Source organism: Syngnathus floridae, chromosome 8, assembly GCF_059516105.1.
Source record: "Syngnathus floridae isolate MCC-2025c chromosome 8, RoL_Sflo_1.0, whole genome shotgun sequence".
NCBI lineage: Eukaryota > Metazoa > Chordata > Actinopteri > Syngnathiformes > Syngnathidae > Syngnathus > Syngnathus floridae.
In genome coordinates, this window is record NC_142420.1 from 1,159,928 (window position 1) to 1,183,667 (window position 23,740).

General features: G+C 48.8%; 2 protein-coding genes across 6 annotated transcripts in view; one reads left to right on the top strand and one right to left on the bottom strand.

Moving 5' to 3' along the window:
* slc39a10 (solute carrier family 39 member 10) overlaps positions 1-14,969 on the top strand; it is a 48,748-nt gene extending 33,779 nt beyond the window's left edge. Inside the window, exons 1-11 of one of the 4 annotated variants that reach the window (XM_088383962.1) lie at positions 1,617-1,805; positions 4,995-5,068; positions 6,740-7,864; positions 7,972-8,137; positions 11,487-11,662; positions 11,725-11,883; positions 11,949-12,051; positions 12,107-12,370; positions 12,443-12,523; positions 13,221-13,411; positions 13,494-14,969. In XM_088383962.1, coding sequence (XP_088240088.1) covers positions 6,764-7,864; positions 7,972-8,137; positions 11,487-11,662; positions 11,725-11,883; positions 11,949-12,051; positions 12,107-12,370; positions 12,443-12,523; positions 13,221-13,411; positions 13,494-13,646 — 2,394 coding nt within the window. In that variant the 5' untranslated portion in view covers positions 1,617-1,805; positions 4,995-5,068; positions 6,740-6,763 and the 3' untranslated portion in view covers positions 13,647-14,969. Of the gene's footprint in view, positions 1-1,616; positions 1,806-4,127; positions 4,160-4,994; positions 5,069-5,118; positions 5,526-6,739; positions 7,865-7,971; positions 8,138-11,486; positions 11,663-11,724; positions 11,884-11,948; positions 12,052-12,106; positions 12,371-12,442; positions 12,524-13,220; positions 13,412-13,493 lie in introns of those variants that run through there. The other 3 variants (XM_088383964.1, XM_088383963.1, XM_088383965.1) reach the window with 3 other exon arrangements.
* dnah7 (dynein, axonemal, heavy chain 7) overlaps positions 14,710-23,740 on the bottom strand; it is a 28,587-nt gene continuing 19,556 nt past the window's right edge. The window contains exons 54-67 of one of the 2 annotated variants that reach the window (XM_088383959.1): positions 23,472-23,666; positions 22,415-22,507; positions 22,174-22,350; positions 21,841-22,002; positions 21,562-21,762; positions 21,291-21,452; positions 20,633-20,818; positions 20,251-20,388; positions 17,420-17,650; positions 17,110-17,262; positions 16,815-16,992; positions 16,493-16,728; positions 16,316-16,419; positions 15,372-15,519 (exon numbers count right to left, since the gene is read on the bottom strand). In XM_088383959.1, the coding sequence (XP_088240085.1) occupies position 15,519; positions 16,316-16,419; positions 16,493-16,728; positions 16,815-16,992; positions 17,110-17,262; positions 17,420-17,650; positions 20,251-20,388; positions 20,633-20,818; positions 21,291-21,452; positions 21,562-21,762; positions 21,841-22,002; positions 22,174-22,350; positions 22,415-22,507; positions 23,472-23,666 (2,217 nt within the window). In that variant the 3' untranslated portion in view covers positions 15,372-15,518. Of the gene's footprint in view, positions 15,520-16,315; positions 16,420-16,492; positions 16,729-16,814; positions 16,993-17,109; positions 17,263-17,419; positions 17,651-20,250; positions 20,389-20,632; positions 20,819-21,290; positions 21,453-21,561; positions 21,763-21,840; positions 22,003-22,173; positions 22,351-22,414; positions 22,508-23,471; positions 23,667-23,740 lie in introns of both variants that reach the window. The other variant, XM_088383960.1, reaches the window with a different exon arrangement.

Here is a 23,740-nt window from a genome sequence, read left to right on the forward strand (position 1 = left end):
TGTCTAGCCAGGGGGGATGCAAACAGCAACCGTCGTCGAGACCCCCGGCATGCTCTCACGAAGACCTTTTTGCACAAGAAGCACTTGAACTTTTGAAAGAAACCTCCCGCGAATATCCCCTCAACTTAGTTGGAATAAAACTCAAAGCCGGCGCTCTAAATGTCATCCGACATTATTAGATCATCTGAAGCGCGCTGTCGCGCTTGAGGACTTTTTCTTTCTTTTATCCGCTCGTGACAAAGCAAAGTGGCCCGAGGCGGAAGCCATAGAAGCGGCTCTTCTGGGCCATTATGCAAATCTCATTGTTTTTACTACTCCTTTGGCCCCACTCAACTCATGATGACTGTTTTCTTCTTGATAAATGTATAATTAGGCAAGAAACGTGTGTATTATTGATCGAACGATGCCATTTCATTATTATTGTATGAAAATGTTCAGCGATAAGATGTCACTGTTGAACGATCATGAGCTTAAATATGAGACACTTGCAACATATCAAGATTAGTGCAAAAAACAAAATGCACTTTATTGTTACCCATTCATCTTGGATGCCGCCTTATAATGGGGGCTGATTTAAAACTGAAGTTACCTTGCAACAAAATGCGTACGGTGTCTGGAATTGAGTCAAACCAAAATGGCCGACTTCCTGTTGGAGTCAAAGTTCATCGAGACTATCGGCACTAGATACTAAATCCACGGTCTGCTGGGTCAAACTCGGAATGCTAAATTGCTGGGAAGATGAACACACACAGAAAATCACCACCATCCGTATTTGAGGTGCTCACAGCTAAAGTCAGTTGTTCATATCCTAACAAGGAACGCAATATCATTTCACGCAGTATTAACTGACGAATTGCTCAGTGCGGCGCGTGTCAATCCATTGATTACTTGGATATAGCACATCATGAGTCCAAAGTAAACAAAAGGACCACTCATGGAGTTACTGATGGAAAAATCGATACAAACTGTGCTCGGTCATTCTTGCGTTATATGAGAATGCATACCCTTTAATATTTTTGCACATGTTTAGCTTTACACTTGTTATTCCCATGTCTCCCAATGCTGACGTGCATATAATAAAAGGGGCTTTTTGCACTCATTTCTGATTGTTGTTGTTGTCTTCATTGTTGCTTTATATCACAGTATTTACAAGTGAAACCTTAGAAGTGTCTGTTGACACACAAAATGAAATGAAGACCACGTTATAGATGTAACATGTGCACCAAAATATAATTTGTGACTACAGAATATTAAATTGTGATCAAATGATGCTAATTTGTGGACAAGGAACGTATAATGAGCGCATAAAATGCAAATATATGGGTTTAATATCATCCCCAAGAACGGACGTCAAATGGAGCGCACACTTGCCAGACAATGCAGTTCACGACTGCCTCTAGTCTACTAAGGTGCGCTCGATTTACATGCCCGTGTTATGTGTTATTGTTAAGAATTGCTTTTTTTTTGCGCACATTTTATCTATGTGTACATCGTGGCCACAATTAAGTATTTCGGAGCCTGGTGGGCCCGAATGAAAGCTGTCTGCAATCCCCGCTTTGTGTCTTCTTTACTAGTTAGGCCAGTCTGCTCCCTGCTGCAGTGTGGAAGTAACGCCGCCGTTTTCTTCTACGCCAACTGCGTAGGCAGCTTTAAGCGCCTCTCTTGCCACTTGGCAAATAGTGCGTAAGCGGCGTTGGGGAATGAGCGCCCCTTCCTCCCGCATACACGCGGAAGTTTCTTTCTCTTTTTCTTTTTTTTCTTTTTCGTACCGAGTGGAGAGGAGCTGCACACGGCACTCGAGTGAGGTAACGACCCGAATAAGGCATTTACTCTTCATTCACTCCCACAACATGGACACGAGCGCATTGCCCTGCTCCCAAAGCAAAATTCGCCACTTGTTGCAAACGTTTCCACGATGTCGTTTAGTTGGATTTTTCTCATCTCATTTTCTGCGTGCTCATCTGCTAGCTCTTGTTGCCTTGCTTTTTACGAGCGACTTTAGCAGCTGCTTGTCGCCAACCCCTGCAAATAAAGAGGCGGCTCTGAGCCATTTCCTCTTTTTATTCTGCCGTTGCTGCTATTTTCTTTTTTTTTTTTTTGCCTTAATCGTGCGGCAGATTTAATAATCGCGATTTTGAGGGAGGCTTCGAGCGTGTTTATCCTCGCCACGTGCAGCGAACCGAGCGAACGCTTAGGGAGCATCTCGTTTGATGTTTCGTTTATTTGAGCATTTAGACGGGTAGTGATGATTTACGGAGAAAAACAGCCAGTAGCGTTTCTTGCTTTTTCATTGGTGTGGCACATTGACTAAGCCCTGCTGGCTGCTGCCGCCGCCGCCGGTCTATTTCGGGGCCGCTGCAGCGAGCGTTGCACTTAAACCGCAATTGCTGTAAGTGGCCAATTCACCAACTTAATGTGACTACTTAAAACGACATTTTTAAACTCGACACACACAAAGCTGTCGGAAAAGCCCCGAAGATGCCTTTTCCCTTCATATAGATTTAAGTCATTCACTGCTAAGCATTTTCCGGTTTGTTTCCAGCTTTTTCCATTTCTTAGAAAAATAGAAGAGCACAGGTTGCCCCCCCCCCTAAGTTTCCATACTTGGATTGTGACACTTTAAAAATCACAATTTCCAAATCTTTAAAAATAAAATTGCATGTAATAGAAAATGTGGAACATATTGAAATGTTTCCAAAAGACCAGGCCAATGTGAGTCCAAAACAAAAAGGCCTTCCTCAAAGTTTTGGGCATCAACATGGTCCGAAGCTCTACGCTTTCCTTGTAGAACATGAAAGCTGCTAAAAAGGTCATTCGGTTTTTGCCGAATTCCGCGACGGCGCTGCCGGAGCTTAGAAAAGCAAATATGACAGAATGAAATCCTAGATTTAAAGCAAGATCGGTTAGCCTACGTCCAATAGTGATTTTCAAAAAGTCATTCAATGTTTAAATTCATGGTAATACGTTAAGCAACACAGTTAAGTCTTGCTTTTTGTTTCCATTAGGTGAAATGAACATTATCTCATGTTTGTGCCAGTCTGAGATTTAAGGATCAGAATGTAATGCATCTTAAGTAGCATAAAGTAATCCCCGCATATTTGCTGTTCTCTTGGCACCGAATTACATTTTATATTCCGTGAAAGACTAGCCGACTTTAATTCTGGAAGGTCTTGAGAGGACACACGGCCTACCAGCCTGCCAAGATTCTCTTTGCAGCCATTAAGAAAGCATCTTAGGTTAATTGATGGTAAGCGAGTACATACATGACTCCCATGTCACTCGCCCGGCCGCACGCATTCACGGATACTACAATGTACAACATGAGCATTGCCGTGTGAACAAAAGTGAAACCTGCACTTCAAATGCATATCTTGTCATTTTGTTGTCAAACAAAACCGAATCGAATAATAATCCATTGTAGAAATGTTTGACGGTTGTTCCTAGCCCAACTGGAAAGCGCTTCACAATGAATGCATTGTGACAAACTGACATGTTGACTCGCCATCTTTCTGAACATAGTCACTCGTGATGTTTGTTGCTTTCCACTGACAGCCTGCAGGTGAGGGCAACAAGACACAAATAGTTCACAAAGTAAGAACAAGTCATGTGCTCGCAATGCATCCATTCATCCATTTTCTGACCTGAATGCATGCATATGGTGTTGGCCATGAAGTTGCCATCTATTTTGGTGCCTTACCTGAGTGAAGGTCAGAGAGCTTGTGCTATCTGGTAAACATAGAGCAGGTTGCTGCGGTGGTGGCATTTCACACAGTGTCCACAATCTGCTCCATGATTGCGTCATGGAAGAGTGAGGATTCTTTCATTTCCTCTCTGTCTACCAATTTCTGGACAAAAGGCTGGAATATAATGGTGACTAAGAGCCGAGCTGAATTAGTCGACATCGACGTAAACGCTGAAAGTCAACTCACAATATTTACGTCTTTATGAGGTTATTCTCATGTGAACATTATAGGACCTTCCACATGCATTGCAAAAGGAGATACCTGACACACACACACATGCGTGCACATACACACACACCCACCCCCACACCCACACACACTGTGGCTCCCTACAAATGAGTTGAGCCTCTGGACTTGAAAGCATTTTGTGGTCTTAGCCTGGGTTCAATCGTTTGGTTGCGGCTTTTTGACAAGCGGTAAGGACTTAGTTTTCTGTTGTTGAACACATTCCGTTATCGTTGCTCTTGTGATTTAGTTTGCTTTATAGTTTGTTTTTAGTAAGTACCTGCCTGTCGGTCTTCAATTCTGCTCCAATCACGAACTTTCAAAACAATGCTGGAAAAAAATATGCTTTCAAAATTTCCGATTGTGTTTGTGGCTTGTCTGTCTTTTTTTTCCGGTTCCGTTTTTCTCTCATTGAAGAATTTGACAAACTGCTAAGATATACATATAAAACCAAAAGTACTTTTTGTTTATATTTTTGTGCATTTATTTCCGAATTTCAACTCAAAAAGTAGTTATCTAAATGAATGTTTCTTTTTTTGTCAGCTGTACTAATCAAATTGATATAAGTCACTCTTGTAAGCGTGCCGACATGGGTTTGACTTTTTGAACTGAGGTAGCAAAATAAATCAGTATTATTATAAATAAAAAGTATCGTGACTCGAGGCACCTGCCAACCGCAACCCGGCTGCCTTCCAACATTTCTGCCCGCTCGCTGGCTCTCTCTCTCTCGTCACATGACATTTGGCGTTTGCAATTTCCTGCAGTCCCACGCTTGCAACTGACATGAGAAACAACTGAATTAGTCATGTGAGAATCAGATGGAGCAGCTTAAGGTTTCAACAACAGCCCCCCCCAAACCATAACTCCAATCCTGCTGTCATCGGTGACCCAGAAAGAACACGGGCGGGCACATGCAAACTCTTTCTTTCACTTGACTACATTTTAGCACGTCTATAAACAAAACGCTGCTAGATTTGATTTGATACAAGGCAAATGTTAACTTTTCATTTGATCTTTTCTTTTCAGTGCCGTTTTGAGAAGAGCCCCCTAAAACAGCAGCATCACAAGTGGAGGTCCCACACGAAAGAAAGAATTTTCACGTGAGTTGCCAAAGTATCATTGTTAGCTGGAGTTGGACGTTGGGCATGAAATTGTGGACATTGAAAAGTTTCTTGAAATTGTTGCGAACCGGTCACAAATTCAGCTGCATTTGTATTTTTTATTGGGTGATTTTTTTTTTTCCCCTCAGAATAGGAACCGATTGCATATTTGCAGTTCACAAATAGCAATGCTTTGAATGAAATCACTTTTTTGGGTCTACCCCCCCTCGCTTAAGACGTGTAATCAAGGAAAGACAGTAGGCCTCTGTACCTAGTGAGAGGGTGTGATTTGCTTTTGCCCTCCCCTATCAGCAGCCAGGTTCATAGGTCACCGCCGCCTTGTTTATAAACACTGTGGACAAGCATGAAGTAGGCTCGTCGCCACACTTAATGCGGAACCTTCAGTCAGAGTGCCATCGTTGGTAATTTCACACCTCTCATCCAGCCGCCCGAGGAGGTAAGTCGCTCGCTCCCTCGCCCGCCCGCTCGCTCGCTCGCCTTGGCGTTCCTTCGTACGGCAGTCAAGTCACGGCTCGGGAATCAACTTGACTACGTTTGACACTCTTCTCTTCTCTTCTAGCAAGTGGGCCACTTTGTAGCGCTCAGAATGAAATTTGCCATCCTCTATTTTTTCCACTCATATTATGAATTGCCAGACCGCACGTTCATTTATTGTTTTACGACTTGCGTGGGAGGAGGAGACAACAGTCAGGAGCTGATAAACTCCGTCTGCTGGTTCATCTGGTATCTGAACCAGACCCCCCACCCCTCCCCACCCCTCCCCTCCTTGTAAATGAGTCTTCAAATGGTATTCCGCAACCACGTGTGGCGAGCAACGCGTCTTTTACCGGAGAGTTGCACGGCCGACAAAAAAGTTTGTTTGCGATATTATCCTCCTACGGTCAGAATTTGCGCCTCTTGCTAATTGTCAACTATTAACCCGACTAAGATAGTGTTTTAAGTGTGCGGCCGGCAGCAAGGCTCATCTGACATCCGATTTAGTCCTCATCCCCCACATGCAGCATTCTTGCCCGACTGCGTTCGGCCTCGGGCTTCACCGAGACCTTATGATGATCATTTGACTCGGATGATATTGCTGCTTGGGGCTCTTTTTGGGGGGAGTGAGGAGAACAAGCAATTTGCTGCTCAATTCTCTCAAGCCTGGATTGTGTGTTCCACAAGGCTTATCTTGCTTATTAGATGCGTAATTCTCTGGGCAGGATGGCAACAGAAAGTGGATATCGCATTCATATGCGATATTATTGACTTTTTTTTTTGCACCTTTTGTGTTATAAACGCAGCATCGCCAGTGCTCCAAATATCCTTTGAGAGCTTTTGAGGTTAGCCGCAGCTGATGTCAACGTCGTCACGGTCGCAATTTTATTCCTTGTGCCGAGTAGCTCAAGGCCCCGTTAACACGAAGCCCATCTAATTCGAGCGCTCAAGCGTATTCTTTAGCGACCGCGGCGAGAAGGGAAGAAAAAAGAAAGACGCGGGCAAGGACAGAAGGGAATAAAGTGAGCACAACACGCTCTGCACTGAGCTAACTTGCTCGGCAACTGAAGCTGTGAGCTGCCGGGTGGCTGCGAATCCAAATCAATTGAGAAGAATTGTTGACTATTTATCGCCGGTGATGTAAAAAAAAATAAATAAAATACTGTTGTTTTGCAGGGGAGCAGAAGTCGGGCAAGCACAATGCGAGTCCACGTGCACACCAGATTTTGTTTCCTGTGCGTGCTCACCTTCCTCTACCATCAGTCCAGCCACTGTCACGGCGACGGCCACCGGCAGCAGCAGCACCGCGCTCATCGCCACGCCAACCACACCCACAATGACCTGCAGATTTCCCAGGACCCGTATGTAAGAAGAGCTTCTCCGACGGCGGAGTCGCCGCATCCCTCGGGGGCTTCGTTAGAGGAAGAGCAGCATTTCTACATCCGCCAGTTGTTCCGGCGTTACGGCCAGAAGGACCGGCTGGATTTCCAAGGATTCCAGAGTCTGCTGGTTAGCTTGGGTCTAGGCCAAATCAAAGTGGTGGACGTGGACCACGAGGATCTCGGCCACGACCACGTGGCCCATCTAGACATTCTGGACGTGCAGGAGGGCCTCCACTCGCACGGCGAGGCTCACGACCATGACCACGCGCATCACGATCCCGACACCCAGCGGCCGCACGCGGAAGAAGGGGTCACACGGTGCGGCCAGCCCTCCACCACGCCTCCCGGCGCACCTTCGGAGCACCCCCATAAACACCATCACGATCACAATCACAGCCACGATCACGCACACGACGCGGATCCGAGCCACGATCACGCGCACGACACGGATCCGAGCCACGATCACGCGCACGACGCAGATCCGAGCCACGATCACGCGCACGACGCGGATCCGAGCCACGATCACGCGCACGACGCGGATCCGAGCCACGATCATCCCGAAGATGACGGCCACCGACACTCGGAACACGCTCGAGGCGGCACGGATTTGCCTCCCTCCGACCCGAGGCATCCGTCTACCGACCGAACGGATCTGCGGACCTCTCCCGCCCCCGCAGAGGCCAAGGCCAAGAGGCCCAAAAAGCTGGGAAGGGTCCGAGGACAACGGGGTCAAAACAAAACCCTCCTATCTGCCACGGGCTTCTCCGATCACAACCACGAGCACAAAAACGGAGTAGATCACGGTCACGGCCATTCTCACAAAGCGAAACGGGAAGCGCCCAGAGGGCCCGACACCGCCACGGTCCCGGGCGCCGTTCTGGCGGGACACGCCGGTGGCCTGGCTCACAAGCATGAGGAGGTAGCGTGCGTGACACAAATGAAAATGCTTTTTTAAACTTGTCGGAGGTGTTTCCCAAGCGGGCATTTGCTGGCTTGCCAAAATTCCGTCTCCCTTTCCTCTCCCAGTGTTTGAACCTGACCCAGCTCCTCGCCTACTACGGGCTGAGTCCCGAGTCCCTCATCTCTCCGGGCCAGTTCACCTACCTGTGCCCCGCCCTGCTGTATCAGATCGACAGCCGCGTGTGCATCCGCCATTACCACCAGATGGACGTGAAAGAGAATGTCAGTTCCGGTAAGAGGCGCGCATCCATCGATCCGCTAAGATCAGTCCAAAGAATTGCAGCTGAAGCGTGGCAGCACTCCAGCTAGCGCAGACGAGATCTCACACACACACACACACACACACACACAGACACACACACACACACACACCCTTTGATTTGGAGTGCACTTAGTCTGAACAGGAAGGCCAGCAGACGTCAAGTCTCATCAAGCACTCCAACGGGTTCAGGTTGTATCAACTTGACCAAAGCAGTATTTTAACCTCTCGCCTCTCCAGTCATTGGATCTATTCAAATCGTTTTTTGGGTGCCATTTTAACTTCTCACTTTCGATCATTTGATACTGCACTTTTTGCTCAAGAAATAAACATGGATCGTCACAAACGGAGATTGTCTGCGTAAGGCCCTGTTACTAATTAAAAAGAGCAGCGCCATAAAGGAGGTTAAGGATCGCCGCGTGATCTCGTCACTCACGCTCATCAAGTTTACCTGCGCTTTTGTCCTTTTCTTGAACCAGAAGATATGATTCTATCTGCTGATTTTGATTTGGTTATCTGCGTTAGAGAAAGTTGGTACTCTAATAGCCTTGCGTGATCATCAAAAAGCTGAAGAAAAACATTCTTGTTAGATTGCCACTCAAAGCAGGCCTTTCAAAATAAAAACTGCAATCTGACTGGGGAACAATTTGAAATAACATGCTTAATTAAGAGCAGTAGCATTTTGTTTTTAAATTGAGTCCCCACAGCAAAAGAGCAACAATGCCACCTGGTGCAGTGGAGCCAGCCAAACCAGACCGACAAGAAACGTTGGGCAATTGGGGCTGCGAATTATAGTTACCTGACAATTGAGATCGTCTCATTTCCACTATAGTGAAAAAGGCTAGCTGTCTCCTTCCCTCCCTCGCAGTTGGAATAATCCATTTTCTTTCTTTTTTTCTCTCATTTTCTGCTGTGCTGAGCACTGATGAAAACTCACTAGAGCATCATTTTAAAATCAACAGATTTAGTTTAAAAAACAAAAACAAAAAAACATTCCTAACTAATGGAGTGTTTTCCCCCTAAATGTGAATAAATCCAAATGTCAACCTTGATTAGAACACAAGCGCCATTCTAAAGATGTATTTGGTGCCTTTTGGTTGCATTTACTGAAGAATCGCTAACAGCCATTGCGGTTTGGGGAATGCTCTTCATAAATTGCTCACAGGAGCCAACGAAAATGACGGCGGAATCACAGCCTTTGGAGTTAATTAGTTACGGGATGTGGAACAATGTTCACCAAGCCGCGGCAGGTGACTTTTGGGGCTGGACTGCAAATGAGAGATGCAATCGTTGATCGTTGATCCCAATTTGAATTGTAAGAAGCAAATGGACGAGGATGAGCACCCTCCCTCTTTTGTTCATGATTAAAAGCAAGTGTGACCGGAACCTGTATCAAAGAAATGTGCTCCAGGCAGCACTGCGTCACACTCCTAAAAATGGAAACGTTAACAAGGAAGACGGCCCCAACCAGTGGAAAAGGGCAGCGACGGCGCCTCGTTAGTGGCGCTACGGCGCCATTCGTCGGTGGGCAACGCCGCGGGGGCTTTCTTCCGTTTACCTCCCGCCGGCATCCGTGGGGGAGATTTGCAGTCGCGCTCCCACAATGCCCGCACCTCGTTCTTGCGCCGTGCCAATTAGGAGCGTCTAAGTGACACCGCGCGGCTCACGGGAGACTCATAATTGGGGAAAGGATGTGGAGCGGCGGGTTGGGCGGCTCTGGTTGCCTGGCTTTACCTCGACACGGGCGTGAGCCGCGTGCGGCCGATGACCCGGAGATGTGCTGAATTGAATGTGCCTGCGGCCTGCCATTCACGGCTGTCGTGGACGTCTCTGCGTCATTGCTGCATTTTGCCTGCTGTAACTAATAAGAAAGCGGTCAAGTGTAGCTGCTTGCGCACTGAAAACCAAAGCGAGGCCAGTTTTAACGACGAGGCGCGCTCTCGGGGGATGATTTGGCTTTTATGGCAAGTTGCACCTTGGGGAAAAGAAAAATGCACATACTAGATTGTTTGAAGAGGCACACAATGTCAGCTCTGAAAATAGTTGGCCACTTGATGCATTTGAGAATGTTTGATCTGGCCGGGAACTAGCATCGAATCCTTTGGGTACGATCCGATCTCCTTGAGCCAAAACATCACGGTAGCAGATGGCTTCAAAGAGGGCCCAGGCGTCATTATTCGCCAACTTGGACCACTTGGTGTGAATATCGGGCTTTCAGGTGAAATGCACTTTCTCAATGAACTTTGTTTGACCTTTGAAACTTTTCAACGCACATCCGTGTGAAATGTGCGCGCTCCACTTTGGTCCTTTGAGACCACAAAAAGATTGTTTGTCTCCATCGATGCTCGCTTCATGAATGTCCCTCGATGCTGCGCGTTTAGCGCTAAGCTAAGCGCTACTTGAAATGCTATGGCCAGGTTGAGCCGTGGCGAATGGTCCAGATGTCGGCCAGCCCTCCAAATTGTCCTCGCTCGCGGCGTTCCGGCCTGCCAAGAGGCATGTGGGCCCGTTTTCTGAGCAAGAACCTTTGCCAAGGGAAATGTTTTCCTCTGATGTTTCTTAATCCTACAGCTGCTTAATGAGACAGTGACAGCTTGATTGGGTTTCTCTAAAAAGCACTCGAGCTGCATCATCTGCTCACCAACTTGGCCACCTGGGGTCCGTTCCGCAAGGGGAAGCAGCGGCGGCGGCAGTGGCGCCGCTGCCATTTTGCCACTTATTCGTTCTTTCTCCGCTTACTTGAGAGATGTAGCCTTGAATTGAAAAGAGTACGCACGGCTGTGGTATATCATCTCGCAAAGCTTTGTCAAGCTTCAAGGTGGCGGTCCAAAATCACAAAGCAGCCAATGTCAAAGGCGGAACGGTTGCAGCGGACGCCACTTGCATGTCAATCAAGTCATTTGACATTTTCTGTGCTCAAAGATGAGCAAGCATCCAGCCCAGACTTGACTTTTATTTATTATTTTTCTAATTTTCTCTAACCTCGCTGTCAACATGTTGCGCCATCCGCTCGGGTCAATAAAAGCCCAAAGCAAAGGTGGGCGGTGAAGGATCCGGCTTCGCTTTAGCAAACACGGCGGCGGCGGCGGCGGCGGCGCTGCTCTGACATTGAATTTCATACTCCATTAAGCATTTTGTGACCAAAAAGTCGTCAACTTTTTCCACTTTGGCCTTGCGCTGTTTTGACACTTGAAATAATAGCGTGGCTTTTTATGGCGCCCGTCGCTCGCTCCGCCCGGTGTCCTCCATCAAAGGCGTTGAACGCGCAACAAAATAAATGACAGCAGATTGTGCTTTGAAACTTTCTCGCTTTTGTCTCCAGTGTGGATTTGGGTGTGGGGCTTCGTGTCCATCACCATCATCAGCCTGCTGTCTCTGCTGGGAGTGGTTTTGGTGCCCATCCTCAACGGGTCCTGCTTCAAGTTCCTGCTCACCTTCCTGGTGGCGCTGGCCGTGGGCACCCTCAGCGGCGACGCTCTGCTTCACCTGCTGCCTCACGTGAGTCCAAAAAACACCCGTCTGGACCCGATCCGATCTCAAGCGGCTTTTTGCGCCGACAGTCTCGAGGGCAGCACGACCACAGCGACCCCAGCCACGGCGACGATCTGGCCACCGACTTTGACGGCGTGTGGAAGGGCCTGACGGCCTTGGCCGGCATTTACCTCCTCTTCATCTTCGAGCATTGCGTCGGCATGTTTAAGCACTACAAGGATCAAAAGGTAAGACGCGAGACTCCTGGCAGATGTTTGGACGGCAATTTTGACTTGCTGTTTCTTGTGGCAAGGCCGCCAACAAAGACGGAAAGATCGGCAGCAAGTTGTCCGACCACCAATTGAATCGGCGCTCGGATGCCGAATGGGTCCACCTGAAGACGCTCGGCGGTGACGGTGAGTAGCGCCGGCTCGGGCTTTTGCCATCCGCTGACGCGCGCCTTCCGTTCAGAGCCCGACGGCAGCGTCGTCGCCCTCGACGACGGGCGCGACCCGACGACGGCCGAGTCCCCCGGCGAGGTGGGGGCCGACGGCAGCCTGTCGCCCGCCAATGCGAACGGACGCAAGGCCAAGCGGCGCGCTCACGGCCACGGCCACTCCCACGGCGGCAATTGCCACTCCCGTCAGGAGATGAAGGACGCCGGCATCTCCAGCATCGCCTGGATGGTCATCATGGGCGACGGCATGCATAACTTCAGCGACGGGCTGGCCATAGGTACAAAGTCCTCCTCTTCTTTTGCCGTGTTGTGCGCTGTCTAACGGGGGGAAACCTTTTTGTGGTGTGCAGGCGCGGCGTTCAGCGCCAACCTCACAGGAGGCCTCAGTACTTCAGTGGCTGTTTTCTGCCACGAACTACCTCACGAACTGGGTAAGTGGAAAATTTGGAGTGGCTCAGTGACGGCGTCTTGGTTGGCATTGGCCCCCTGAGGGTCTTTGTTTTTCTCTAAAGTGCTGCCTTTTTTTAAAACTCATCCATCTCTTAAACTCCTGTGGCGCTTGTTGGAAATCAGTGTTTGCATTCTGAAGGGCTTCTTGGGAGTGTTAGCCGCATGAATCCAGATGTTGAATGCCGTCTCGAGCTTATTATGGTTGGCCTCGCCTTTGCGAAAGAACCCGGCGGGACGCTGGCACGCACGCGGCGCCGGCCTTTTGTCAAGCGCTCCCGTTCAACAACAAAAAGGGCGGGGCTGAGGAGCAGGCAAAAGACGCCCGTCGCCAGCTGAAGCTCATTCGCAGCGGGGGCCACTGCGGAGGAGTCGGGCTACGGGTTACAAGTGCGTTTTGACTGACGGCTGATGGTGGAGGCTCATTTCTGCATGCTGCTAATTAGCCAGGAAGAGCCACTTGTCGCACGCGGGGAGGCAAATGGAGGCTGCCGCCGCCGCCACCGCCGCCTCCGCCGCCTCCTCGCTACTCCTCTCACCTTTCAAATTTCCGCTGAGAAGCATAGACAGAGGGCGCAGAAAAAAACAGTAAACCTCCCAATCCTTTTGAAGTGGTGCCTTTCGGGTCGGAGCCGACAACTATTATCGTTTTTTTCCTTCAAGCTGCGCTCGTGTGTCCAGGCGACTTTGCGGTGCTGCTGAAAGCGGGCATGTCGGTGAAGCAGGCCATCATCTACAACCTGCTGTCGGCCCTCATGGCCTACGTGGGCATGGTGATCGGCGCCGCCGTGGGCCAGTACACGCACAACGTCACCAGCTGGATCTTCGCCGTCACCGCCGGCATGTTCCTCTACGTGGCTCTGGTGGACATGGTAAGCGAGCGAGCACCGCCCGCCGTCGGGCTGGTCTCGTCTCCGGGTTCCGCTCAATCCCGCCCGCTTTCTTTCTCGGCAGCTTCCGGAGTTGCTCCACGGCGACAGCGAGGAGCACAAGCGCTGCCAGCTGGGACACTTTATCCTGCAGAACTTGGGCCTGCTGACCGGGTTCGCCATCATGCTGCTCATCGCCATCTTCGAGAACCGCATCGTCTTCCACTTTGACTTTTGAAGGTGGCTTTTCGGTGTTGACAATCGCGGTGTCGCATTCTTGACCTCATTTGTAATGTTTACGCCCCCCCCCCCCCATCCATCCACGCGCCACCCGTCGAAGCGTGACTCCCTGAAAGCACAAGCGAGCCGAACGAAGCTGAGCCGTTTCGCTCCTCTCCAACTTGTTTTGTCCAAATTGGATGTTTGTGCAAAGGATGCTTCCTTCCTTCCTCCCTCCCTCCAACCTCCCCACTTGCTCACTAGCGCACCCTGAAATGTGAAATGAAGCAACTGTGGACTTGATGGCAAAAATTGTCTTTACAATTTGCAATTGTCCGTTTGTGTTGGCTCGATTGCGCAACACGCTGCCCAACTAAGCGCGTGCCAACGGTGGCGTCAAGAAAATAAATGCCGTTGATGTTTGCATTAGCTGAGACCTCGAGAAACGTTTAGCAGATATTCAGTCTCATTTGTAGTTCATTCTTTTTTCTTTTTTCACTTCATTGCAGTGTTGATTTTAGTTTCCACCGAGCGGTATTTAGTGTAGTTCCATATTAACGTGTCGTGTTAACAATGTGTAAGCTGCCAATGACGCTATGAAGTGGAGATTTAATATCTCCTTTGAATTTGCGAAATAATAAAAGGATGTGGTTTTTTTTCTTTTTTCTAAATTCAATCATTGCTATCTGGTGAAACTGTTAGTGATTCTTGCGTGTCCAATCTTGACATGACCCCAAAGGTCATCTCCTCCCTTTCCATCGACATTCCACTGCTGCTGATGAGCGAGGCCGCATTGCCTACTTTGGGCCGCTTTTGCGCGACCACTTGAACCTGTCACCGTGTGACATCTTTGACTTTTTTGTCGTCACTCTTGCGGATCCGATGATCCTGACCATCGCATGACCGGCAACTAGTGCGTGCTTTTGTGTTGACTTTGAAAAAAAATGAATTGAAGCTGCACAAGTTCCAATCTAGACCAACTTCAATTGGCTTTGTAGCTAAATTCAAAGAGAAATTGTTCAAATGACCGATTTGATGATTCAAGAAATACAATGAAGTTGTGCCTGAAATGTTCCGTATTGACGTTAATAATGAGGCGGAGGGTTTCAAAGACATTTTTGTAATGTCCGTTTCCATGGTGTCAAATTTGTTGTCTACTGTATTGGGTCGGTCGGGTCAGCTGTCTTGTAGTTTGAATGTTGAACTTTTCAGTTTCGTCGAGAAAGCCGAGCAAGCGCACGATGAATAGCTTGTAAAATGAAGGTCAGCAATTTGGTTTGCTATGTTGTATGTCCGTATGCTGTCCTAACAAATGGGCAACATTAAAAGGATTTCTCATCAAGATTTTGTTCCTTAATCGTTCCGGAGTGTGCCGGAGTCCGACAAACGAAGCTACAGTGATTGATATGTTGGTCAAAAATAGCCAGAAGGTCAAAATTTTAAAGACGACATGACATTATTTGTTGCATTGACATTCATTCGTCATCATTTTTTTTAAAGATTTCACATTAGTCTTTTCAAATGCTCAGAACAACTTTCGGGAGTTCCCTGCTCATTTTCACAAAAACAAACTTTGTACATTTGAATGAGTCAGACTTGTTTACCAAATAGACTTTGTCTCTTTAGCGGGAAAGAAATAGAATGCGTGATCATGGAAAGAAGAGTAAAGCCGTAAAAGGTTTTGTTCAGGCGCTGAGCTGACAGAGGAGCGCCACCCCTCGTCGGATCCAGTGGTCGGCGTCCACGTCCGAGTTGAGCGTCATGGCGATGACGTAGTTGGTGGAGTGGCCGGTGGTGGACAGCGTACCCCGTCGCTCGCTGGTCTTGTAGACGGGTGATAAGTAGCACATGCGTTCGGGAATTTCCAGGCGCTTGATGGGCTTCAGCCACATCTGAGTCGCGAGGGAAACAACGAGAGGCACAGGTGGACGCGTCAAGCGCAAACACTTGGGCCCAAATTGAAACTTTAGTGGACGCAAACATGAAACGAGAACGGCGACGAGGTGTCCGTCCCTTGAGGCGAAAGCAAAAGATCAAGTGGGCCACTCGCAACAACGACGTCACGAAAAAGCCCAAAAACAAGCGTAACCAAAAAAAAACCAAAAACAAGCGAGTCCTCCTCATTTGCATTTCAAAGCGGCCTCGGTTGTTTGCCGCTCCCCGTGAATAATAAACACATTTTTAATTATGTCATGTGCATTATTCATCAGCACTCAGGGCGACAACGAGGTAGAAAAACAATCAGGCAAAAACCTGATGACTTGCTGCTGGCACTTTGAATCTCCCGTCTACTTCCATTTGCTTCACACGAGCGCCGCTAATTCAGCAACGCAAACGGCGGGAAAAGAGCTTTGGCCATTTCACAATCATCACAATAGTGCTTGAAAAAGAAAAAAAAAAAAGAGAAGACACCTCAGGACGGTTTAGCGATAAACTAAGCACCACCTTCAAAGAAAAAGGCGGATTAGAAGGCTATTATATAAGGAGGCGTAGCATTCAGGGTTAATTCATCTATTAAATTTATCTCTCGTCATTTTGTGGAGTCCTTTCGATAAACGCCAGGGTCACAATGCCTCATTTGGAAAAGTTTCACTTGCTTCATCATGGTCGCGAAACTGTTTGACCCCGCCCGAGTTGCAGTCCCGCACGCAGCTAGCCCTAATGCTAATGCAAATGTTCCTGACTCACCACAGGCATGGTGTCATGCAGCACTTTGGGGTATGACTCGGCCAGAAGTTTGGTCTTCCTGTCCCAGCGGGCGCCATCCAGGAACAGGCCGCGGATGTACACACCTGAGAGGACACAAAAGAGTGTTGATGCCCATTTGTCATCTTCAGGTGCCAGCTCCCATTTTCATTCCTACACCTGAGTAGAAGTGGCCGAAGCAGCAGCAGTGATACTCTTTGTAAACCAATGGCCGCCATCTGCCGTGTTTTTTGTACACTGCTCGTCTCCAATGAGGCAAAACCACGTCAAGGGAAGAAGACATTTGGAGATAATAGTGTGTCGCCGAGATGACATTAGCAGCCTAGCAAGCGTTAGCGTGTTGGAGCCCAGCTGGAGGCCTGATTTTTCTTTCTTCTTGTTCTTCTTCACTTTCACTATTCGCCAGTTGTCAATTAGCTTCAGCTTCTCAATCTCCACCACGACTGCTTCCGAGCGCAAACCGTCATAGCTCCGGTCTTACCGTCGTCAGGAGCTCGCTTGTACTTGACGTCCTCCAGGACCTCAAAATCGAAGCCCAGTAAGTCGATGGGGATGGTGTGCTTCCTGGCGTAGTTCTGCTGGCTGCCCGTGAGGAAGGCCTGCGTGAAGAAGAACCCCGACACCCAGAATACGGCCGGGGTGCCGTTGTCGAACCATTCCTGTCGAGGAAGGACAAAAAAGGCGGCGGCGGCGTGGTTAGCGCGTCCACCTCGCGGTCGACGGGTTCCGACGTTGGAGCTCATCTCGAGCCTTCCTGACCCTAGGTGTCCACATACCTGCAAGAACTGGAGTCGCTCCAGGAAGTCGTTGATGTAGCTTCCCAGAGGCTTGAGGCTGGGGTAGGACCTCTTCATCCACATGCCCGGAATTTTGCCTTTCAAGATGCTGCTCACCACCTCCTCCAGCTCGGACGACATCACCACCAGGCCCTGCGCGCAAGCCCTCGTCTTACAACAAGTTCTACCTTTCTTACACGTTGACAGGGGAGAAAGGAAAACGAGCAAAACCAAACAACACGGACTGGAACGAATTGCGGCTTTTGAGAATTTGCTTGTGCAAAACTGCCGTTTTCCCGCATGCGTGTACCTTGATGGCTTTCTGGAGGTCGATGCAGGACTCTCGGATGATGCAGAGCAGATTGTTGAAGCGGCCCATCTCCTGCACCAGCACGGTGTTCATGCTCTCGTTGTAGCTGGTGGGGAAGTGCAGCATGACCAGCTCCAGGTCAAAGTCGGCCGGCAGCTTGCTGAGGATGTCGGCGGCCACCTCGAACACCATGTCGTCCGACGACTTGGCGTCTCCGCCTGACGAGCGGGACTGATCAGAGGGAGAGAGGCGGCGGGCGTCATGCGGAGCGGATGTGGGAGGGAACCCCGCGTAGATGGCAAGCTTCTTTGAATTGTCAAATGATGGATTCACTTGCATTGGAACAGACGTATTTGGGCGGCTTTGCCTTTCATCCCAAGTGTTTATTCGTGGAGTCAGTCCAACTTGACTGTAAGTTGCCGGAGACGTCTTTTTTTTTGCACTTGCTGGCGCGCCTCCGTGAATTTGGTCATTTGTTCAACCCCCCCGGCCGCCGTCTGTTTGTAGAATTACGAGCTAATGACGGCCCAGCACGGCTCGGCGCTCGACCGAGCTGGCTTTCGTTCCGCCTGCTTTGCTGTCACTGAGAGCGACCGATGAGAATGTGTTCGAATGCTAACAAAGTCCAGGTCATGGAAATTCATCTTGTTCATTGGAGTCCCTGAATGAAGCAAGTGTCTCCAAAGGTCAGTGCACACCCTGTTTAACAGCGGAGGCAATTATTTATCGCCCTGCAAATGCTGAAACAAGAGGTGACCTGAAGCCTAAAGCAGCAGAAGCAGGTGAAAGAATGAAAATATTCAAATTGGAGCAACAAACATTTTACACAGTGAATCTGTTGCGAAATGGGGAGAGTAAAACAAATGTATCGCCCCCCACCCCCCCACCCAAAAAATAAGTTTGTGCTCAAGAGCTGGAGCAACATGAAATGTCTTGCATTTGATCTGTTTACAGTAAGTGAATATGCATATGAGCCAAGCTGGAAATGTGACATCATCTGACAGAGGGAAACTTTTCCTTTTCCAGCAGCGGTGGCGAGCAGGCAGGCAGGCGCTAATGATGTGACATCACACGGTGGCGGCGGCGGCGGCAGCGGCGGCCTCGGCAACGTCAAAGGCGAGCCGGGCCTCTCAAGGAGAATTTGCATGTCCTTTTTGGAGAAGGCTCAACAAACAGCTAAAAAATGCATTTGTACTTTGCCTTTAATTAGTCTTGCATCGCATATTTCAACAGCGCGCAATCAAATATTGAAGCCTGGCAAGTTAACATGTAAAAAGACGGAGGGCCCCCCCCAGGAATGTTGCTGCAAGCTGATCGTGTGTGTGTGTGTGTGTGTGTGTGTGTGCGGCGAGCATATGCACGGATCAAGCCTTCCCTGGCTGTCAGGCCTGTTTTGGCTGAAATGGAAATATTCTCGGTAGGAAGCGAGCGAGGGAGCGAACGAGCGAGGGAGCGAGCGAGCGAGCGTTCTCCAAATGAAGACCTGGGATGCGGGCCAAACTTGGGCGTAGCGTGCGGGAAGGCGGCCAACGGCCTCGTTGGCACGCGCCGTGTTTCACGCTGGCGCGCCAAAACTACTCATTCGCATGTTTGTGGGGTCAGAGATTGACTCGGCCCTGATTCGCTTTATATCTTACTCATTCAAATTGAGTTTTCTTGGCTTCAATTCTTATTTTTGTTTAAGATTTGTTGGCTTTAGGCTATGGACTTTTATTTGACAAAGCCTTCGGTCACCTGTTTAGTCACCTGATCAGTCACCTGATCAGGTGAAGATGGCTGCCAGTAGTCAGTCTCAGTTAGACAAAGAAGATATAGGCCGCTTCAAACTACTTCAAGCCTGCTCCAAGCTCGTATTTTTTTTGGAACTTGAAAACAAACTTTAGTTTACTTCTTGGAACCCTTTATGTTGAAACCTCAGTTGGAGTACAAACAATTTGGATTTGCACTTGTGTGCCACCTGCTTGCCTGGCTGCCATTCCCCCTTTCCTTGTTTGGCCTACCACCCTTGCCTTGCTTGCCTTGCCTGCCTGCCTGCCTGCCTGCCATTGCCTCCCTCCCTCTGCCTGCATGCCTCCATTTTGGACATTCTACCTCCACCTTCAAAAAGGTATGAGCAACAGCTGACGCAGTGTTTTAAGGTGAGCGTGTGACAAGAACTATACAACATCTAACCTTTGAAATTTAAACTGAACTGAAACTGACACTCACATTAAGTAAGAAACTTTCATGAAGTGCTTAATACATGGAAACTCAACTTGAAATGGGATTTGTTTGACAATGGAATGTGGATTTATTTGAATTGTGTATAACCATACACTTGGCTATACTGGATTTTGGAACACATCCTTGCATTGGAATTGAATTTCCATGGTTATCATCCTATAATAATAATGGTTTGAAGATGTCTCTGTCTGAGTCACCTGAAGCTGAAGTTACTGATTGTCACACTGATGATGTTAATGTCATGTTTGGACCCAGGAGGACTCGGTCAAAGTAGGTGCCCCAAATGGCCTCCATTCAAACCAAATGGCCCACTTTGTGTTCAACTTGGGTCCATTTTTTGGGGTGTCCTAAAATGATAGACTGGGCCTGTCACTTGGGAACTAGTGGCCGAAGTTCTTTTTTTTTTTTTTTCCCCCGCCAACTTTCTAACAAAGTATGACAGCTGGCATTTGGCCCCAATCGCCTGTCTCAAAATCTAAATCTTGAAAAATATGCCACTATTTACTTGATGACATTAAACAGAAAGTTTAACAAAAATGTACAAACACCCACGATGTAGCGGGAGGCGGTCAGACTGTGATTAGAAAGTAGCAAGAAGGTGTGAGTACCTGTGTTAGCAAGATGCTATCAAACAGTAACTGTGTCTCCGACTGGTCCTTGGTGATGTCGGCGTTGGCATTCATGCCGAAGATTTCCGGCGAGGGGTTGAGGGGCAGCGATTTGGTATACTCGATGTAACTGTCGTACTTGGGAGAAACAAAAAAGAGAGTGAGAAAAAGCTTGCTGGTAACACAGCACGTGGGACGGCTGACATTTGTTCTAATGACTATGTTAATGCCAGTTCATGAATAAAAGATGCATGCTTGGGGGCGAGAGGGGGGGGGGCACACTTGAGAGGCAAGTGCAACGCAACACGCATATTGTTTGTCTTTCCATATTGTCGCCACTTGCCTGCAGGTCCACACAAGTGTGTCCACCGACTGTACTTACGTCTCCTTCGGGGGGGGCAAAGTAGATCCCGCTGGGGTCAAACTTGTAGTTGGCGTCTTCCACCAGCTTCTGGTCGTAGAAGATGGCGAGGATGGTGCGCAACGTCCGTCTGTCCCAGTCGTCCGTCACGCGGCCGCCGTAGTTGCACTCGCCCGTCATGTAACGCAGGGCATCGAACGGCACTTCCTGGTGGAATTCACGTTGTATCACAAAACAATATTACGGCGACGGATGACTTCAAAAGTCCTTTGAGAGAAATGAAAAAAATGCAATAAAATACATATGTAATATAATAAATCATAAATATTAACTAAAAACATCATAAATCATATTGTCTCCTGATATGGAAAATGAGATCATTGTGATATGGCTGGATATGGTCTTCTCAAAGTCTCTCTGACATAATGAAGGGTGAACAAAGGCTGCGCGTTTGGCATTTTCTGGAGGCTGAAGGGCTTCAAAATTCAGCAGCACTTGAGAATGAAAATGTCAGGTCATTAGAAAAAGTTACACATTTATGTCACCATGGCAACGGTGCAATCCTTGACAATGGGTAAAACTGTTCAAAGGTGCTGTGGAATATTGCTAATGTGAGACGGTCGCGAGACTTATTAGCATAGCCACGGCGAGGATACGACGGAGGTGTGAAAAAAAAAACCTGATGTTGCTCGAGGAACATCTGTAACTGCATCACGGAGATGCGAAGGTCGGTCTCGTTGAACTCGTACGGAATGTTCCATCCCAGCGGTCCGAACTTTCTTCTCTCTTGGGTGAGAGCGTGGAAGAAACACAAGCCGTAGAGGAGTTTCTTGAACACGCCCTGGAAACACACACACACACGAAAGGTTAGCCGTAGCGGCCTCGGAAGAGGATCAAAGGGCCACGGGACGGCCGTGGCGGGGAAGAAGCAAAGGGCGCCCCCGACCCACCGGCTTGCTGCAGCTGTCGAACCAGTTTGGGTCGGAGATGGGGTCCATCAAGAAGCAGCGCACGATATTGGGCCTCAGGCCTTTGGGAGCCTCGTTGGTCATCTTGACGCCGTTCTGGAGCACGGCCACCGGGAAGGTGGGCGACGGGTAGCTGGTGAGCCATAAGCGGAATTCCGGGTGCGTGGACTCCGGGTTCAGCTCCTGCGCAAAAGGCAGTTCAAATTCGAGGGGGAACGCAAAACCAGCTTGTGGTACGGACGGGCTCGGCATAGTTGTGACCTCGCAGACTCTTTCCAACGTGGACATCCACGAAGTGGCCAAGTGACAGTTCTGCAGAACCACCCAGGTGCCGTCGGCGATCCCCGACTGGATCATTTTCATGGCGATGGGACCTTGGCCTTGGCCCAGAGAAAGCGACGTCAGCTTGTCCCCCGTGAAGCCCTGCAACGCGCGAGATGCACCATCTTGTCATTTCAAGAACAAAAATGATTAGCGGAAAGCTGACGTGGTCTCATCCACATTTGACTTTCGAACAAAATGACTCTCCTGCCAAATGAAGAGTCAGTCAGCTCGAGTTTTGTGTTGCGGCTCAACCGTCTGGTGTCTGGGCACCTTTTCGTGTCCAAACTTGAGCAGAGCCGCCATGGGGTCGGAGCCCGGGGACAGGATGAAGATGAGCGGTGCGCAACAGTGGCTGTCGCCGAAGGCGTTGCTCAGGTTGAAGGGCGGCGCCTCGATGAAGGGCCGGCCCAGACTGTCGGAAACAAACTGCTGCACCATGGGAATAATCTGCCGGCCGCAAAGAAAGTCAAGAGGAGCATTCAAATGAAAGAAAATGACGGCCGGCGCCAACCTTGTCAGGCCGGAGACATCGGATCACCAGCATCCTCTGAAACTGGCTCAGCTTCTCCTGCCATTCGTTGGGCAGCGGCGTCTGGTGGGGCTCCTGCACGCGGCGCACACGACACCAAACCCGTTACGAGACGCGTTCACGGACAGGAGAAGGTGGCCCTTATTGCGCAACTTATTTACACATTATTTGTCAACTTTAGGGGTGGCGGCCCCTTGGCTGTTTTATTGAACCGTTCCAAGATGAATCATTGCAATTAAAGCCAAAAATGGGGAAGTGATTTGTCATGGGTGCAGGCGCGCAGAGAACACGGCGAGGAAGATGTATATATATGTTGGAGGGTCAGAAAAAGATGCAGCCAACAAGAAGGGGGCAAGAAGAAACGCAGACACTGTGGGCAAGTGAGCGATGTTTAGCGTCTGCGAGACGGGAAGACCTCGTTCGGCTCTCAGGGGAGGGGGAGGTGGGGGGGGGGGGGGGTGCGCTCGTACGGTGTGAACTTGACTGAACAGCTGTTCTGGCAACTGAGACCCAACCAATGTAAATTCTGCAACTGGAACAAACTGGATTTAATTAGATCCAAGTGTGGTGGCTGAGTGTGTTGATTATAAATCAAAGCGTGTGCGTGTGTGTGTGTGTGTGTGTGCATGTGTGTGTGCTGCACAATACGTGCACGACATAACAATTTAACAGCTGTTGGTGCATCCAAACAGCGCGGATGCTTCTAGCAAAATAGGGAATGAAGAGATTTAATTAGATAAAGTTTCAGTTCCTTTATCATTTAACATGGCGGAGTTGAATTGCACAGGCAAACAATTTTGGACAATTTTGCTCTTAAGAAACTTTAGCCAGACACTTTTGAAGCACTACTCAAGTGTTTGTTAGTGGACGTGTTTTGCGTTTATTTATCATTTCATATATATATATTTAATAATTTAATATCATTTAGTGATATTAAATATCATTGATAATATTTTAAAGCATAACTTTGCAGGGTAGGATTGTGTGTGTGTAATGTACAGTCGGCCCTCAGTGCCTGTCATCAGAAGGCGCCACTCACCGGACTGTCGTAGACCTCCTTCCACATGTTCCTGTTTTGGGCCATGTCCCTACGCAAGCCTTTGAATGGCTCCATGGCGTCCAGGCGGCAAAACTCGTCCCAGGACTTCTTGGGCATCCACGTACAGGGGTTGGAGTAGGGGTTGTCCAGACCCACGCCGCCCGTCAACAGGAAGTGCCAGTCTTCCTCGTTCACCTACCATATTTATTTGTTGTGCAGCAGAATTAACTTTTGGGGGTTTTTTGCCTGACGTAAAAGTGTTGGTGTTT